This window comes from Scylla paramamosain, chromosome 15, assembly GCF_035594125.1.
Source record: "Scylla paramamosain isolate STU-SP2022 chromosome 15, ASM3559412v1, whole genome shotgun sequence".
Classification (NCBI taxonomy): Eukaryota; Metazoa; Arthropoda; class Malacostraca; order Decapoda; family Portunidae; genus Scylla; species Scylla paramamosain.
Window position 1 is genome coordinate 5411012 of NC_087165.1, and position 19985 is coordinate 5430996.

The following is a 19985-nucleotide window of genomic DNA, read 5'->3' on the forward strand; positions in this document are numbered from 1 at the left end:
ATATATGCACATAAAAAGTTGCCTGAGTGGACAAATCGCACCTCTCCCTACGTTCCTCAGTGCAAGGGCTGAATGTTTCTTTCCCTCTGGCCGCTCGACGGCGCTGCTTTCGCGCGGCAATCAACTCTCCCATTGGAGAAGACCTTCCTCCTAGTATGTACACAGACAGTCCTTGGCAGCTGTCAGTATCATAGCATTTCGCCTACTTGTATAACGCTGCCACGAGTTTTGACAGAGCGTCCGAGGAATGTCCAGCCTATTTCCATCTGATTAAAGATATTGTGAAACGCTGAATAGTTTGTAGGTAGAGAAATACTATGAAATTTGGTGTCGTTGAATCTGATTTCCTTCCTGTCATTTCGGGAACAGTAAATTGGAGCAACCTTGCTCGACTGTGGATTCAGGAGACCCGTAAATTCAATTTGTTGCAGAGCATCCAGCGCCAATATTACTGCCACTAACACTCACATTGCAATATTCATGTGATCACTGAAGGCTCTGCACGGGGAAGCAGTATCACTGGATCTTTTCAAGCAAGACAAAGGCTTAAGTGTTCAAAGGTATCATAAATTTAGGAGAAAAACTTATTTAACATTCTGACGCTTCACGTACATTAACGGCGTGACCCAAAAGAAATCACCCCATTTAACTAAAAGAACGAAGATACTTTGCAACCCTACTATTCACTTCTTTGTACATTCTTCTCAAAAGCCTGAAATCAAATCGCCATTTCCTCCATTCAGCTGAATCGGTGGTTGTCGCCTGCATAGTTTATGAATAGCGACTCTCGCTAAATGTTGCAAGCTTCTCGGAGATCGATCTTGTTCATGTTGGGATGTCATTTCTGTAGAGTCCTGAATGAAAGCACGGCCCTGTGTGTGTGTGTGTGTGTGTGTGTGTGTGAGAGAGAGAGAGAGAGAGAGAGAGAGAGAGAGAGAGAGAGAGAGAGAGAGAGAGAGAGAGAGAGAGAGAGAGAGAGAGAGAGAGAGAGAGAGAGAGAGAGAGAGAGACGCATATGAAATGGCTTCTGGTATTTGTCACTTCCTAAACGTTAATTCAATACACACAGTTCGTAATCTGACAGCATCCATGAAACTCGGCGCCTTCTCCACCGATGGGTACTTCTGGCATCCCTGATTCTCGGGCGGGGTAAGAGATTTTTAATGCAGTCGCACCTCTTCACCTGAGATACGTGCGATACTTGACAAGGAAAGCGTTTCGTTGTAGTACACACACACACACACACACACACACACACATACAGGCGTGAGTGAAAAGTGAAAACAGTGGTAGAGGATGCAGAAAAAAAAAAGACATGAGAGGAAGGAACATAAAGGAAGAAACCTTTGTGTTCGCAGCTCTGGGTGGATCGCGCACCACAAGGATCATTTCCACCACAAACTTTTAGAATCCCAAAGAAAAATTCATAATCATTTGCGAGGAAACGTCTTTAGAGCAGATACAGTGCTGGAAGACGTAACTAGTTGGAAAGCTTACGAGAACAGTGATTGTAATGTAACGCATTGGAAGACTTGTAAGATCCACATGTAATTGGAGCTTTCTGTTTTATGATATTCATGTATGGAGCTTGAAACGCGATGAAGGAAAAGGAAAGCAAAAGAAAAATCGTTGGTAAAGCGAATTTCGGAGAATGATTAAGAGCGGCTGAAAAGTTAAAGTAAGTCTTGAAACGCTCGAGAAAGCTGATCGAACAGAGAAGTTGGCCGCCCCCAAACACTTCCCGAGACAACCAGCAGGAGCTGAGTCTGACGCACCGGACGGCGGTCGAGGCTAGGCTCATTCACATTAGATTAGCTAGGCAGGAAGGGCTGAGGCTCCGATAATGTCACTATGAACGGATGTAGGATATCGCCGGCATTGTACTGTAATCAGGAGAGAGATGGCACAGTGCAGAATTCATCATTTAGTTAATAATTCATCATAATCAGTAATGATTTCATAAGATAACTTTAATGCATAGATCAGTACACCAGATGAACAGCATAGTTTCATTTCATGGTTACTTCTACACAGATATGCCGGGAGGAGTGCATTCAACATGTCAGGATACCAACACGGAGAATTACCATAAGTATGGATCAAAGTAAATATTCTTTCCTTAATAAATCCTCTTATATACATTATGTCACCAATTTGCTTCATAATTCATCAGACTCAGTAAACAACCCAACCACAGCGTTGTACCTCGGCACACCTCCCTAAAGCCGTCACGCCTTCTCACAGCCAAGTGTAACTCAGAATTTAGTGTTCTAGTAAGAGAGATCACATCATTGTTTGGAAGAGTAACGTTTGTATCATCAACAAACAATGTAAAATTAAGTACTTTTGAAGATTCCACTATCATTAATATATAACAAAAATAGAATAGAGCCTAATGTAGATCCTTGAGGGACTCCTGTTTTAACTACATTTACATCTGATGTCACATTATTTATTACAGTGCACTGCCTCCTATTGTGTAAGTAGCTCACAAACCAGTCCAGAAAATTGTTTTGAATTCCATAGTGGTGCAATTTTTTAAGAGTATGCTGTGATTAAGAGTATCAAATGCTTTTTTAAGATCTAAGAAAACACTAACCGAAAATTTCCCATTTCCTTGTTCCTGCAAAATGTGATTACTTAGCTGTGTGATTGCTATATGTGGTGAGAGGCTTTTTTTTTTTTTTTCCGAAGGCCATATTGATAGTTTAAAATTATTTGATTATTTTATAAAAATCCCATAAGTCTGTCAGTTACAGCACGCTGGAATAGTTTACTCATTGAGTTTAAAACAGACATGGGTTTGTATTTTGTTACATCTCCTTTGTTACCTCCTTTAGAAATAGGAATAATTTTTTGCATACTTTAGTTTATCAGGGAAGTGACTCATTTACATATTTACATATTTACATGTTTACATAGTTTACCATTTTTAAGGTCAGTACATCTGCAATCATTAACAGTTAAATATTCCACATCAGACTGACTATTTTTCCTCTTGTTAATAATTGTATTAATTAAGTCCCATATCACTTACTATTCCCAGCATTTTCAGTAAATATATTCTTATAATAATTATTTTTGGAAGTTATTAACATATTATTTATCTTACTTTTAAGTGCTTTATTGTTTTTCATATGTAATGAGTTTCATTAGATACTTTTTATATAGTTTATGTCTCTCTTTAATCAGTTATGACAATTCAGCAGTGATCCAAGGTTTGTATAATTGTTTGTCTCTAATCATAACTGTCTTCTTTGGAAAAATCATATCGATCACTTTAATAACAGCTTCAGAAAAGGCATTATATGATTAATTAATATTGTCATTTATGACTAAATTATCTATTTCTTCTTGCAAAGCTTGACATAATTATTGTTGGTCTACACTGTTGTAAGCTCTATAGGAAAATTTTAACACATCAACTCCCCCCCCTCTCTCTCTCTCTCTCTCTCTCTCTCTCCTCTCTCTCTCTCTCTCTCTCTCTCTCTCTCTCTCTCTCTCTCTCTCTCTCTCATGACGGCCTCACAGTCACTGAGATCCCACACGTCACTTGATAAACACACCACTTTGTTTTACCTCCGTCTGTCTCCATACACGCCCGCACATCGTTCTCAAACAAGGATAATTTTCAAGTCCACAAGAGATGATTAGTTGGGTTCTTATGGGTGTTTTTTTCCCATTGGTGAAACAGAATAATGAACACGTCTTTGAAAATCCTCGTGCACTTCCACTTGGCCTTGTTAAATGTACGTAGGTGAGATAGAAAGTCGAAGCGTTTGAGAATGCAGTCCCAGGTCCCTGCAATCCAGCTCCTACTAACGTCCTCTTTCTCTCTCCCCCTGTCTCTCTTTCCATTTTTGTGACCCAATTCCTTTCAGTTTCACACGCTCCATTTCAGCTTCGCATATTCTTTTCATTCTTCTCCCTATACTGAAATCTTTATCTGTTCAAACTATTCGATTTCCTTCTAACCAACCCTTTCCTCCTGTAGGCTTACCATTTACCTGTCAAACTCTCTCTCAGTAATGGCCACCAACATTTCATTTTTGGTATATTCGCTCTTTCTCTTCAAGAACTACAGCAGCAAATTTCACAGGTGGTGCGTTAATTCTCCAAGTTTCGTCATCACGCAATTATTTTGCTTTCCACTCATTCAGAGCTCGCAAACTTTTACTCCTTCACTCAGGAAAAGATTAACCAATACCTTCATCAGAAGTGTGAATGCAGGAGCCATGTTCACAGGTAAATATAAGGCTTCTTCGTAAAAGGGTTAGCGTCATTCAGTAGGATTTCCACCCCTTTAAATCCACCATACCTTCTCTTCTTCCACACATTTGTGACGTTTACTTTCAACTTTCCTTGGGAGTTTTTGATTTGGTGATGAGGAAATAAAAAAAAAAGAGAAATGGGCATATCAAAGGGACAGCGCATGTACGTCAGTTTGGGAACAAAGCTTCAGTGACAAATCTGTAGTGGTTTGGCCGTGTACTGAAGAGAGAAGAGAACTACGTGGTGCGGAGAATGCTGGAGGGTCAGGAGGAAGAAATGAAGACCAAAGAGTAGGTTTATGGATGCAGTGAAGGAAGCCATGCCGGCAATGAGTGTAATACGAGTATAAGACGTAGAAGACGAGTAAGGTTAGGACGAGTGATTTGCTGAGTGATTTGTGATAACCCATGACTGGAACAACGGAAGGAATATGAAGAAAACTTTAAACCTAACTCTCCGCCACGCACCCTCCCAGTTCTTGATGCCAGCCTCTGCAATTCCCATGTGAAATGCATGACTTTAGCCATGTCCTATGCAGGCCGCAGGAGCCTCGTCTCCCACATTCACCTCTAAATCAATATAATTCAAAGCGGATATTCGTTTGTTTGTCTCAGCTTTTCCTCCCCTCAACTTCCCATCCTTGAAAGAATTAAAATATCCTTGTGACTCCATTTGCATCCCACAGCCCGGAAATCAGTAAAGTCAGTAGTTCATTCGAGTAATGTTCTATATAGCAAGAAAATAAAGAGAACAATATTTTCGAAGTACAGTTACCAGTTCATGCAAGCAGTAGACTGAGGGAATTTGGTGTACTGTGGACATGCAAGCACCATTTAAAAATGCGTATGATAGAAGGTCAGTTACAGCCGTAAGGTCGAAAACTGAATATAATATTTTAATCCGCAGTATAGAATTGACTGATTGATTGATTGGTCACAAGTTATGGCGCCGCAGCATCTGTGGTCATTAATTATCAGTGGTCATTAACTATCTCATTGATAAATAAAGGACGTGTATATATATATATATATATATATATATATATATATATATATATATATATATATATATATATATATATATATATATATATATATATATATATATATATATAAACTAACGACTGCGGTAAAGCTCAAAATAATAACAATAAGGAAAATCACGTATTTTTTTTTTATTTCTAAAAACCGAGAAAATACCATGATATTTCAATGACTACTAACGTCTACTCTACCTATTATCTTATGTAATTTCTACACGACATGAAAACCAGTCCATTAGACATTAGGCAGCACGCGTTGACGAGTTCGCTGTAGTGACTAATAAAGGATGTGTTTGCCTTTAAGAGTGCAATCTAAGGACCAGGCGACTCTCTCCCTGTTCCTAAGACCAACGTCAGGCGCGGATAAAATAGCGCGGGGAAGGCTTGCAGGGGCTCAGCGTGTGCGTGAGCTCCACGTTGAGGATTAAAGAATGAAAATCCTTGAATCTTGCTCTGGGACTCTGAGGTAAAAAATATGCAAGAGGAGGGTTCGTGCGGAGAGCTTGGCCAGGGACGCATTCCTCGTGTGTGTGTGTGTGTGTGTGTGTGTGTGTGTGTGTGTGTGTGTGTGTGTGTGTGTGTGTGTGTGTGTGTGTGTGTGTGTGTGTGTGTGTGTGTGTGTGTGAGAGAGAGAGAGAGAGAGAGAGAGAGAGAGAGAGAGAGAGAGAGAGAGAGAGAGAGAGAGAGAGAGAGAGAGAGAGAGAGAGAGAGAGAGAGAGAGAATTAGCAAAAAGATAAAAGACTTAAAAAGGAGCTGAAGTGTGGCTTGAGGTGAGGTGGGCAGGAGGGTGGACAGCTTTCCCAGCACTCTGTCCCACAATACGAGTACCTTGCACGCGCATTCTAGTCACCCATGAAAGGTCTCTCCACACGCGGACACTGAGTGACAGCTCGGCGATGGAGTCGAGAACGAAAAGGTTTTTGAGGCATGGCCCAAACACTCAACTTAATTGGACCCACATAACACTGGGGGAGGAATTCATAGTTTAAATATTCAAAGGATGGATTTCCTTTCATGTATTCAAAGATATTCCATAAACAATAGTGAAGACCAATACAGAAATGGTGAGATTCGTCGCAAAAACGGAAAGTACTGAATTGTTCTCTCTCTCTCTCTCTCTCTCTCTCTCTCTCTCTCTCTCTCTCTCTCTCTCTCTCTCTCTCTCTCTCTCTCTCTCTCTTTAACCCTAGCGGTACAGCAGGATGTAGCCTTGTGCTGGCACTGGTAAGATCGCGGGCTTACCTCAAAGATAAGACTTGGTGACTGCAGGGGATACCTTGAGGAAAGATTTTATTCCGCCCCACCATGGAGTCCACTTTCCAAGGCATCACAAAGGCTAGCGACTTGTAAAAACAGCGCTTCATATTCACTGTTTACAAACAAAGCTAGGAAATACGTTAATATGTTCATAGCATGCTAATAACAGGAGATACTTGAAATACTGTAACTTCTCAAGAAAAGAATCTACAGCACGCCGTAGGTCACGCACGAATCCTGAAGTCGTTGATGAATAAATCAGATGTCACAAAAAAAAAAAAAAAAAAAAAAAAAAAAAAATATATATATATATATATATATATATATATATATATATATATATATATATATATATATATATATATATATATATATATATATATATATATATATATATATATATATATATATATATATATATATATATATATATATATATATATATATATATATATATATATATATATATATATATATATATATATATATATATATATATACTCGTATATATATATATATACCATGAATGTTTCAATTTGAGAACACTTGATTCTTGAGGAAGAGCAAAACTTGACCGAATTTCCCAGGAAGAGACGTGATGTTGGAGGGGAGGAAGACCAACCACAAATAAATAATGTCATCTGTCACTCATGGTCTATAAAGTCGATTTTTTTCACCGTTTGGTCATTACCGTGTGTGTGTGTGTGTGTGTGTGTGTGTGTGTGTGTGTGTGTGTGTGTGTGTGTGTGTGTGTGTGTGTGTGTGTGTGTGCTATTGTATCTAGTTATACTATATCCAGCCAAGTTGTTGTAATGCTGCCTTCATGTCTGCACACTTCCTTATAGTGCCACACTCATGGAAGCTTTTGCTCGCTCAGCCTCTGCCTTCATTAACGACTATACCAAATACTAAAATACTTCTGTTTAAAGTAAAATAGCTACATTTCTTCATATTGTATGAGAATCCGGTTTTCCTTAACTTGCACTCCTACCCACCTCTCTCACTCCTTGTCTCCTCACACCCAACTCCTGCACAATCCTCAACACTTCGATCAATAGGTAACTCCTCCATTTGTGAATATCTCTATCTCATCTACTACAGTTTGACAAGCGCCTCTTATACAAAGACTGACGTGTTGTTCATTATCTCATGCATCTTTCTCTTCTTTGTTTACGTTACACCTCATGTTTATTTTTCTTTACGCTTATTCTGTTTTGCCAACTTGTATGCGGAACAATTCCTCTTCTTTACACTTATTTACAGTACTTTTCTAGATTTTTCCCCTTTTCTCTGGGTTTCTTTGCAGTTATTCTTTCCATGTATTCGTTCCATATTCGCTTATTACATCATCATCTTATTATCATATTCCATAGTTTGGTTTTCCCCTTCTCTCTCTCTCTCTCTCTCTCTCTCTCTCTCTCTCTCTCTCTCTCTCTCTCTCTCTCTCTCTCTCTCTCTCTCTCTCTCTCTCTCTCTCTCTCTCTCTCTCTCTCTCTCTCTCTCTCTCTCTCTCTCTCTCTCTCTCTCTCTATCATTCTTAGAACGCATTCAATGATCTCTGCATTGTATGCGTTCATAAAGATGCCGCAGTTTTCATGCAAATTCACAATAGTTTCACCTCTTTCTCAATAACAGCTTCAAAAATATTTCCTGGTAGTTTCAAGGTTGGCTCCTCCCCCTTGTAACTATTCATGCATACCTTCTCTACATACACATGCTTCATCTTTCTATCTTTCCCCTTCTGCCAATCTTTTAATTTCGGAGAGTAATAATTCATAGTCAGTTTTCAAGGGGGTCACTAATGCTTCACATACTGTCAGTCATTTCCAGCCAATATTTAGTCCCAAACTCAGTTCAGCTGGGCACGCTTTACCATCCATCGCTAGCTTTTCCTGTGATGTGTTTGTTTAGTATCCAGCTACCCCTAACCCAATGCTGAAGCCATTAACATATACCCATGACTTCTTGTTTCTTCCACATACAAGTCCAACCAAAAGTTCGCCCTGGGAACTGAAATCTCTCGTTAATACCAGTTTATTTCTCTTCAGTGTCATCTTCTTAAGAGCAGTTTCGTGTGTTTCTTCTCTGAGTGCAACATAACTGTGGTTGGCGTCACCCGTGTGAGGTTAGGAGGGAGGAGGAGGAGGAGGAGGAGGAGGAGGAGGGAGAGATTGTATGATGCAGGTTCTAATTTCTTTCCTTTTCCATCCATTAAGTTCCCTGTCTGTTGTTCCTCCTCTCCCTTTGACCTTTCGTAATTTACGTACCGAAATTTTCTTTATTTTACCTTTTTCTGAATCGGTCATAACTAGCACACCTATCATTTCCTTTCTTTCCTCACATATACTCACATTTCCCCAAAATCATGTTTTTCAAATGCGTGCATCTCTGTTCCGTCTCTCTTTAGACAGATAAACTGCTATAGGTTCCTTTTTTTCAACAAAGTCTCTCGTACTTAATATCTTGATACCATTTCGTCTGCATCAGTGTAATAATAATAATAATAATTAGTGTAGGATCCTGAACTGGGATTAAAGAGTAACTGCTTTTGCAACCATCTTTCTACTCTTCCTCTTCATCATCAACATCATCTATAATTTCAGTGAAGGACAAACGCTTCGCTACAGATTCTTCACTCATTTTTCTGTCAGTCACCTGTATATTCCAGGCCACCACGGGTAAAGATTCTGATCTCATTTTATGATATACTTATTGTAACTCCTCGTCTTTCTCTCTAATTCTCCTTTCCTCTCTCTATGCAATCGCCTCGTCCTTTATCCTAATTTTTAAGCCTCTCAAATTAATAAGCTATAAAGGGCAATTAAAATGAAAGACAGACTATCAAGAATATTTTTCGTAACTTCCTTTTCTCTTCCAATGTGTTGTCATTTTCGTATTCATATGAAGTCTTTCCTCATTATTATGGTATTACACTAACACATTTTGTCCCTCTTCTCTTTACAAGGTCTCATGCTATGTATTTACTACCTACTTCAGTTTCTTCATCCTACGTTCTCCCCTCCTCATTACCTTTGTTAATCCTTTTGTTCTTTATAATTCTCCTTCCACACATTCCTATCGGATTGTCTTTTCTGCATGGTCGGATATAGTTGCACACATAATCTTTCCGGTATTTATCCTGAATGGAAGTAGGGGACATAAGCATTAGAGCTGATGAACAACACGAAGAAAATACAGTGAAAATAATTATGAGATGCATCAGCCACGTGTTTAAGAATGTACTGCACCGCGCTGGCCACTGCTGCATCTTCATCAGGGGTAACTGTGTGGGCAACAAGTGGAGGGTCTTAAACCTCCCCACGACAAAGGAATGGTCAGAACCAGTCGAGGATACGTAAATACAGAAAGCACCGTAAGTAACCTTCCTACATTGGCGACTCAGTCATCGTCTTCCAAGCCTCCATTATCTAATTAATAGCAATGTAAAAATAGTCTAATCAGTTTTTTTCAAACTTTATACATTTCTGTTGTTTTGTGAGATTTATTTATTCATTGTCTTCTTTTGTCTGCTCGTTCCAGTCCCGCACACATCATGATTAAATCACCACTGAGAGAGACTTTGCCTTTGTTTGCTTCTTGCTGCTCACGACAATGCCACAAAGCAACAATACTTACCATACGAACACTTCACCCTGCACATCTCTGACACACACACACACACACACACACACACATGTATATATATATATATATATATATATATATATATATATATATATATATATATATATATATATATATATATATATATATATATATATATATATATATATATATATATATATATATATATATATATATATATATATATATATATATATATATATATATATATATATATATATATATATATAATGTAAAATGGAGTAGAAGAATCCAAAGAGAAGAGTTTTGTGAGGTTTCTGATACTCCTCTTGATACTCTTTCGAACCATTTCATGTCTCAGGCAGGGAAAAAAAAAATTAATAAAAAAAAAAATGTTCCAATGTTTTATAAAAGAAGTGCAGCGAAGCCATGGGAGGGGAGGGAGGCGTAAAGTTAGCAAATACAGAAGAACAGTAATCATGGAATTAGCAACATTGCAGATGTGAGTAGGAGAATGAAGATAATTTGTTATAGAGAATGATTCGATGACACGAACAACTTTCGACTCCACCCAGTTCAGGACCTACAGCTAAATTTTTCTCTCAGTTTTTAGTTTGTCGTGAAAAGCTCCTAGCCAGAACAAAACTTCGGGTATACAAACATCAATTCTTCATATTTGACTGTTACGTGGGAAGTGTCTCTCACCACTTCCAAGGCTATAACTAAGATACGGATGTTAGCTGACCTGACCTCAGTAAAATGAAGCAACAGGTACTATGAGGAGCAAAATGCATCGCCTCACCCACCGCCCCATGGCACTGGCTGCACTCAGGGTCATTCGCTACACTTGGAGCTTTATCGTGCCAGCAGTTCAGGAGACATTTTCCCACGAAATGTTTACCACCATGCAAGCAGCGGCCACATGACGCTGATAAGATGGTGTACAGAAAACTTATTTACATAATCATAGCAACAAACCCGCTACTCCTCCCTTGTGCGCTAAGATAAGATAAGCAGCCACTGTTGGGAGGAGGAGGAGGAGGAAAAGGGTAAAGTACCATGGAAATTGTATATATACACACTAGCCGGCCTGCAACAACCAGACTACAACCACAGGTAGCCTTCTAGCCATGGCAGCCAACGCCAAGCTTCTGCTGTTTCTGTGCCTCACCCTTGTGGGATCTACTACCGCCGCCAGACTCCAGGTGAGCACACACACACACACACACACACACACACACACACACACACACACACAGAGACCTAAAGAAATACATGGGGTGCCCTAATCATCCCGGGCTTGGTATACCAAGTTGGTCGGCGCCAAGTGCCAGCCATAGTATTTGTAAGATATTTCCATAGGGATAAGGTACATTTAAGATGTAGTGTGTATGTTAGTATAAAGTTAATATGTAACATGTGGATTTTCAGCCGATAAGATTACCAACAAGTAAACCAAACATTATTATCAACATTATTACTATTATTATTATTATTACTATTATTATTATTATTATTAATTATTATTATTACCATCACTATCATTACTATTATTATTATTATTATTATCATCATCATTACACTGTATCCGTAACGGGCGTGGTGTGCTAAGAGGAAGGCTCCCCACCCCGTAGCCTGAATCATGGATGTGTTCCCTTGGGTGTGCAGCGAAGTGTGTGAAGGTTAACTTCCTAAAGCAGACTTTTTACTGTTCAAGAAAACTATGAAACTGAATTGAGAGAGAGAGAGAGAGAGAGAGAGAGAGAGAGAGAGAGAGAGAGAGAGAGAGAGAGAGAGAGAGAGAGAGAGAGAGAGAGAGAGAGAGAGAGAGAGAGAGAGAGAGAGAGAGAGAGAGAGAGAGAGAGAGAGAGAGAGAGAGAGAGAGAGAGAGAGAGAGAGAGAGAGAGAGAGCATATAATTATGTTATACATGATTACTTTTACATACCGACACAGAATATATTTTATACTTTCCATATGTTTTGAAATTCTATAGCATTGAAAGGAATTTTCGAATCAAATGTTTTTTTTTTTTTTTACCAGGTCTGGACATTAAAAAAAAAAAAAATGAAAAAAAATTCAATCTCCACATTTTTATCTAATAATGAAGATATACTCTTAACTTACAAGAGAGACATGCTGCCTATGTCAAATATTCTTTTGATTTCATAGGAAGTGCGTCGATAACATTTAACTTTTAACGAAATTTAGGAAGTTAAAAACACTTTATTGACTGATATAAACTTTCGTATATATTTTTCTTCAAATTTTCACGTTTTAGAATTCTGTAATTTTGATGGAAATTTTTTAATTGCAATTTTTTTAAAAATCACATTTTGTGTATATCATATATTCCTTTGAAGTCATTTGGAAGTGCTTAGATAATATTTCAATTTTGAACAAAATCTAGAAAGTAAAAAAAAAGAAAATACTTTGCTGATACAAAATTTTTATATCAATATTTCTCTTCTACATTCCACGTTTTGAAATTCTGTAATTTTGAGAATTATCTTTGAATCGCAAGGTGTGTTGTATTTTTTCAGGTCCAGACATTAAAAACAAAAATCGAGTAAAATGTTTATTTCAACATTTTTATCTGCTGATGTAGAGATGTTCCTCATTTAAAAGAGACACTTCCTGCGTATGTCTACTATTCTTTTGAGTTGATTTGGAGTGCGTAGATAACACTGAGCTTTTTAGCAAAAAAAAAAAAATAAATAAAAAAATAAATAAATAAATAAAATAAATAAAATAAATAAAAAAAGAATGATATAATTTTTTACGTGAAAATTTTTCTTTACTTTTCATATTTTAAAATTCTATAATTTTGAAAAAAAATCCTGTACATTTTATTATTAAACATTTTGTAATTAAAAAAAAAAAATATCACAAAAAATATACAATATTTTTTTCAGGTAAAAAAAAAGTGGGCAAAATTTCAATCTCAAAATTTTTAGGTGATACTAGAGTGATGTTCCTTACTTATAGCAGAGACACTGTACATGAGTGAAATATTGTTTTGAGTCTTTTGGAGTGGTTTATACAGTAGGTAATGACCATACTTCACAAAAAAAAAAAAAAAAAGAAAAGAAAAAAAGAAAGAAAGAAAGAAAGAAAGTAAAAACACACTTTATTGACTGATACATACTTTCTACGTATGTCAATATTCCTCCTCTACTTTTCATGACTTAACATTCTGCCGTTTTGAAAGAAATTTCTAAATCGGAATATCTTATTTTTTTTTTCCTGGTCTGTACCTGAAAATAGTTGAAAAATCTTCAGTCTCAAAATTTCTATCTGATAATAGAGATATTTTCCTAACTTAGAAAAATAATAATGATTTTTCACACAAACAAAATTTAGAAAGTAAAAAAAAAAAAACAACTTTTGATTACTTATATACTTTCAACACCAATATCCGATTTCTACTTTTTGTGGTTTAACATTCTGTAAATAAGAAAAAAAAAAAAAAATTCAATCGCAAAACTTGAAAGAAAAACTTTTATCCGATAATAGAGATGTGTTCCTTACTTAAAAAAAGAAACTCTGTGTTTATAATAAATATTCTTTTAAGCTTTTAGGAGTGTTCCGTAGGTAATAACCAGATTTCACTTTTAAACAAAATTTAGAAAATAAAATAAAACTTTATTGATTGATTTTTATTTTTTATATCAATATTAGTCTTCCATATCTTTATTCAACATTCTGTTATTTTCAAAGAAATTTTTGAGTTGCAAAAAATTTGGATTTTTCTTTCCAGGTCTGGACCTCAAAAAAATAGTGAAAAGCTTTTGATCTCATTTTTTTTTATCTGATGATAGATAATGTTCCTAACTATAAGAAAAGACATTATACATAAGTAAAATACTCTTAGGAGTGGTCCGTAAAAATTAATCGTATTTCACGTTGAAACAAAATTTATAAGTAAAAAAAAAAACACTCTTCCATATGGGCACATTCTACATAATTTACTTTTCGATATTGCACTAGTCGAATGCGCGTCAAAATTTCATGAATGGGTGCCTCAACCTCAACAACGGGACTCTTAAATCTTATTTTCATGTTTTCTAGGACATAAAATTTAGAATGTATTCCTTAACATTTTGTCATTGTCAAAATCCTTTTTCTTTTCTTTCTAAAATAAAGCTTGTTAAAGCTTTTAATAAATCCATGCATGTACTGCCTGATTTTGTCGACAATCTTTGAGTAAGAAAATACATTCATCGTTGACGTTTTTCTTTATTAAACGTCTCTCTATGAGTAATGCAACTTGACTGCGTTCAAAGTAACGCTCGTTGACACATTACCTTCTCTAAATAAATACGTATAAAGTGATGCACGTTGACCACAGTTACCTTTACCCATCACAGTGCTTCTCTCGATTTTTTCCTTCATGAACAGGAATCCCTTTGCCTCACACACTCGCACACCCCGCTGGTGCTCGGTGTCAGGTGGCTCGCCAGCACAAGGCCATCCCAGCTGACACTCAGCAAACAGAATTCCTTGTGTTTGTTTGTTCGCACAATTCATACAAAGGTGCAGTAACTGGTCAGGAAGGTGAGCAATGTGGCGGACGCGGGGCAAGGTTCTCTCGGCTGTTAACCTCCTTCCTGAACTCAACCTTGCAGGTGTCTGGCACGAATTTGGTTTACAATGGCGAGAAGGTTTTCCTCAACGGAGTAAACTACGCGTGGAACAATTACGGCTACGACTTTGGCAATGGAGGATACTCGGGCACGCTGGAGCAATGGCTGAGGGATATTGGGGCCGCCGGTGGCAACTCTGTCCGTGAGTGTAATGACTTGAGTCTATCAGTGTCGCTAACTTCATTTTTTTTTTTTTTTTGCAACGAACACTACACTCTCTCTCTCTCTCTCTCTCTCTCTCTCTCTCTCTCTCTCTCTCTCTCTCTCTCTCTCTCTCTCTCTCTCTCTCTTTCTCTCTTACTCAGGTGTATGGGTACACGTGGAGGGCTACAGTACTCCAGAATTCAACAGCGATGGATACGTGGTCGGCTGTGACAGAACCGGGCAGTTTGAAGATGATGTGCTCAGGTTCCTGAACGCTGCAAAGGACAACAACATTCTGGTGGTGTTGGTTTTGTGGAACGGAGCTTACCTCACCAACCAACCAGCTATTAACTTGATCTGGGATGACTCTAAGCTTAACTCCTACATCGACAACTGTCTCAACGTGAGTCTTGGTGCACTGGTTTACTCTATGGAGGTCTTTGCTGATACTTAAGATAATTATTGCGGCTCTTTATAGCGGTGAATGTGGGTGTGGATGTATGTTTTACTTGAGAATTTAATTTTCGCATCACATTATCCAGCGTTGCAGATTCACCACCACAACACAAGGCAGGATGATTGCAATTTTTTCCTTTAGTGTGATCATCTGTGCCACAGCTGGGGCGTGGCTCAGAAGGTGTGGATGTAAGATGCCTTAGTGCCTCACTTCTGTGTCTCTGTTTTACAGAGGCTGATGCACAAGATCAAGGGCCACCCTGCCTTGGGCGCCGTGGAGGCAGTGAATGAGCCCGAGGGGTCCGTGAAGGTGAGTGGACGGAACGATCGAGGCTCATTACTGAGCAACCATTTGATGAGACAGATTGTTTTTTATGAGAACAATTTTACCCAGTGAAGAATATAAGAACAACAAAGACAGAAAAGGCCCGTTCTTTTTGCCGTTCCCAAAAGGTTAATCTTCAAAAGTATATATAAAAAACAGGGTTAGTTCCAAATTGGTCTTACTTCTCTTTTGAAACAGTTCATGTCGTAGGAAAAAGGAGAAAACAAACATATTGAGGGTTCCAAAGTCTAAATTACGAACAGTACTTTGATTCATCATAAAACTACATTTTCCAAAATGAGCTATTTGCAAAAAAACATGCATACATTCAGCAAAAAACTGTACCGTGCTAATGTGAGTGTGGATATCTGTGACAACACAAGACACACCTGGGGTCACGGTTCCCCTCTGCCCTCCCGCTTGTCAGCACCACAACAACCCTCCTCTTCTCTCCCTTGATGTCTTCCTCCAGGCACACTGCACCAGCTCTAAGACCATCCACTATTTCCTTTATTCCCTCACGTGAACCTTCCATCACATCCTTCCCTTCTTTTCATCCTCCGCCTTTCCATCTCACTTCTGCCTCCCTCCACCACTCCCCTACCTTCCTTTTCTCTCTCCAGCACACTCGTACACTACCCCTCACTCACCATATTCCTGATAGTGGTTACACCCACCAGGTGGAGGGCAACTCCGAGTACTGCTACGACACCAGTATCATCGGCCAGAGCGGTGCCGGCTGGACAGGCAAGAACATCCCTATGGAGAGGTGAGCGTCGCCACCAGTTCGTTCATAAACTCGCGATTGAAGGAAACTAAATGATGAAACTAACTGATGGAACCCAACGTCCTCATTAGCTCCAGATCTCCAACTCATCTCTTAGAAGCAGTAAACACAATTTTATGATCCCTTGAATGGGTAATTGAAACCCAAACAAGGACGAAGGAGAGTCTTTATGTGCCTGATTGCAGGACACATGATTGTATTGACGCACGGGCCTCCTTTCCCGCGGCTTCCAGAGGCGTACTTGAGTTTTCCTGTAAAAGTTCATAGTGAGCTTTCTTTGCACCTCTAAATTTTGTTCTCTGGAAAAGGTTTTCGACCGCTAAAACGATTTAAAAAGAACCCGGGGGAAAGAAGTATCGTGAGGAGTTATGGAAGAAGGAAAATAAGAGCATTTAACGTCTAACGCAACCATTACTGGCACTTATCACAGAAATAAGGAGACCGTTTTGGGAAAAGTTCACAAGAGGTCTGTATGTCAGCTTTCCGTAGGAACTGGGAGGTACTAGTGTTTGAGGAAGCGGATGAGGACTGTAACACCATAAGCGTGTTTTAGTGAAAGGAAGCGAGCAAGAGACGAAGGCTCACATGAGAAAATAAGGTTTTACATGAAATTGCTTTTCTTCGTCGACCCTTGAACAAGATTTGTCTAGGTACATTCAGTTTCGCAGAACACAGAGACGTCCGTACACCGTCAGTCAAAAAAAGTCAAGGACTGGAAAAGTCACCCCTCAACTGAAACATGTTCTTTATTTTAAACGTGGTAAAGTATTTAATGTTCACGTGTAGTCTGTGATTTTAATTCATATTACTTTTTCCGTCTATAAATGGAGTATACAGATTCTTCTAAAACACTAAAATAAGTACGAGTAGCTAAAATACCTCGTTCCTGGTTTACACTTGTGGCAACGCATCCTCCTCACCCAGTACATGGTACCCCCTGCCTTTGTTTTCTATGATTAATCTTCTCTGAGGGTGCGATATGTAGAGCAGAGGCTGTAAACTCCAGACGAACCGGATCCATAATTTCTGAGACGCTGCATAGTGACTATTGCACGGTTTCTTGTCGAGGCTAATGAGCACAATGCAATTAAATAACCCGTGCCTCCTTTCCGGGTACACAATATGGCTTCCTTGAAAGTGCGGATGGCAAATCTCACTTATATAACAGTGGAGAGAGAGAGAGAGAGAGAGAGAGAGAGAGAGAGAGAGAGAGAGAGAGAGAGAGAGAGAGAGAGAGAGAGAGAGACGTAATATCGTTCCTCTTCCCGCTCCTACAGGTATCTCCGCTTCATCGGCCGCCAGAATGAGGCTGTGCGCGCCGTTGACCCCGAAACACTTATCACACTTGGCTCCTGGGGTAAGTAAACACACACACACACACACACACACACACACACACACACACACACACACACACACACATGAATTTACGCCCTTAAGTCTCCCAGCTTCTACTAGTGGTTGCAAAGATGATTCGAACCAAAAGTTTATTTGCTCCCCTGCATCATCACAAACAACTCGGCCAGGCGCCTCTCATTCGTATTGCATGAATAGCGCAGGAAAAATGTCCTGAGAATCACTTATTCATCACATCAAAGTAATCCAGAGCCACTGTTAATGTAAGAAAATAACTCTCTCTCTCTCTCTCTCTCTCTCTCTGAAAACAGATAAAATAAATAAATAAAAAAAAGAGGAAAAACAGAATCCTCATCACATACACGGGAACACGCAGCGAGAGGCATCACACACACGCCACACAGCAGAATGCGAACACTGCGGCTGCTGCTTTCTAAACACATCTTTCCATTCACTACCTGCTGATCATCCTTCAACGATGGAATACATTATACCTTGACATGCTGCCGCTTTACAACGACTTTCGGGCAGCTGTTCCCTGTCAGTTAGTCCATCAATTAGTCGGAATATTCAATAATGCTTAATTTAAGAGTACATGACCCCCATCCAACTCGCCCCTTCCCTCTCGTGGACACCCGCAGGCCAGTTCGCGCAGAGTGACGCCTTTGGGAACACCCGGAATCACTACAGGGACGAGTGTCTCAACAAGGCCGCCGGCGGGGGTAACGCGGGTCTCGACTTCTACCAGATGCACACCTACGCCTGGGGCAGCTCCTGGAGTCCCAACGCCCCCTTCACGGTTGGTCAGATGTTATGTGTGTGCTTTCTCTCTCTCTCTCTCTCTCTCTCTCTCTCTCTCTCTCTCTCTCTCTCTCTCTCTCTCTCTCTCTCTCTCTGTTTGAATGAGGATGAAATGTCGTCCCACTTGTTCCTTTCCTCCTCCTACTTCACCACCACTACCACCACTTCCTCCCCTTCTTCTTCCTCCTCCTCCTCCTCCTCCTCCTCCTCCTCCTCCTCCTCCTCCTCCTCCTCCTCCTCTTCCACTACTTTCTTCCTGCTGCATCGTCAAGCTCTCCTTTGCTTGCAGGTGGACGCTTGGAACTACAATCTGGACAAGCCGATAGTGATTGGTGAGTATGCCTCTGTCTGCGCCCAGAGCGGCGACAGCCTGCCGGGACTCTTCCGGTACGCCTATGAGCACGGCTACAGCGTGAGTACTGATCTGCCGCCTGTTTCGAGAGAATTAAAGAAAGGGAGGTGACGATTAGGCTTGAGTAGTAGAGAGTGAGTGAATAAAGGCGTGAATATAAGACTATGTATTCAGGATGAGCATTTGGAACAGGAATCACATACTTAAAGGATGTTTGCAACTGCAGGGCGGCTGGAGCTGGCACTACTTGGCTTCCGGGGAGTGTTCTGACACCCGCCAGGCTCAGCTAGACGCCCTGGGCACGCTGGCTGGCCGCACTGATCACGGCAAAGTGGACATCGTTGTCGGATAACTTGAATAACTACCATGGATACCTTAATTTTATTCCTCCAGCCACCTCTCCTCTCCATTGCCACCGACGCCTGGAACATTTGGCTTGATACGTTCAGCATTTTGGGTGACATACTGAATGATACTAAAAATTAAGTTTATGAAGTGATGGTTGTGAGCTAGTTGGAATAAAGTCAGCATTGGAAATATACTTTTTATTGTCATTGTTTATCCCGTTTGCCTCGTCTCTCTCCTCGTCTCACATCATGGTGTCATACATAATAGCCAGTTCTCACCCACGTTTGGTGCAGAAACAGTTGATCACGTAGAATAAAAATCGTGCAAGTAATGGATGGTTCATGTAACGCAACTGGCGAGAGAAAATTCCTGAAAATAATCCACAGTTCATACTTTTTCTTCATCCTCACATATATCGAAGGGATTTAAGTAATAGTTGTGAATAACATTAGTTTATAGAAGATAGTTCTCTCTCTCTCTCTCTCTCTCTCTCTCTCTCTCTCTCTCTCTCTCTCGTTTCCTTTCACCACCACTGCAGCACTTCACTAAAATTTCAATCCCGGGCTCTGCGTTGCCCTCCTGCTTCCTCTTCC

At 39.5% G+C, this 19985-nt stretch overlaps 1 protein-coding gene across 1 annotated transcript; it reads left to right on the forward strand.

The window, feature by feature from the left end:
* Positions 1–11226: 11226 nt before the first annotated feature.
* On the forward strand, positions 11227–19581 carry LOC135107314 (mannan endo-1,4-beta-mannosidase-like). The gene is made up of 9 exons (XM_064017014.1): positions 11227–11383; positions 14806–14965; positions 15129–15370; positions 15656–15733; positions 16429–16517; positions 17813–17892; positions 18533–18690; positions 18982–19104; positions 19271–19581. The coding sequence occupies exons 1-9, from the start codon at positions 11309–11311 to the stop codon at positions 19394–19396; spliced, it is 1131 nt and encodes a 376-aa protein (XP_063873084.1). The 5' UTR covers positions 11227–11308; the 3' UTR covers positions 19397–19581.
* The last annotated feature ends 404 nt before the right edge of the window (positions 19582–19985 follow it).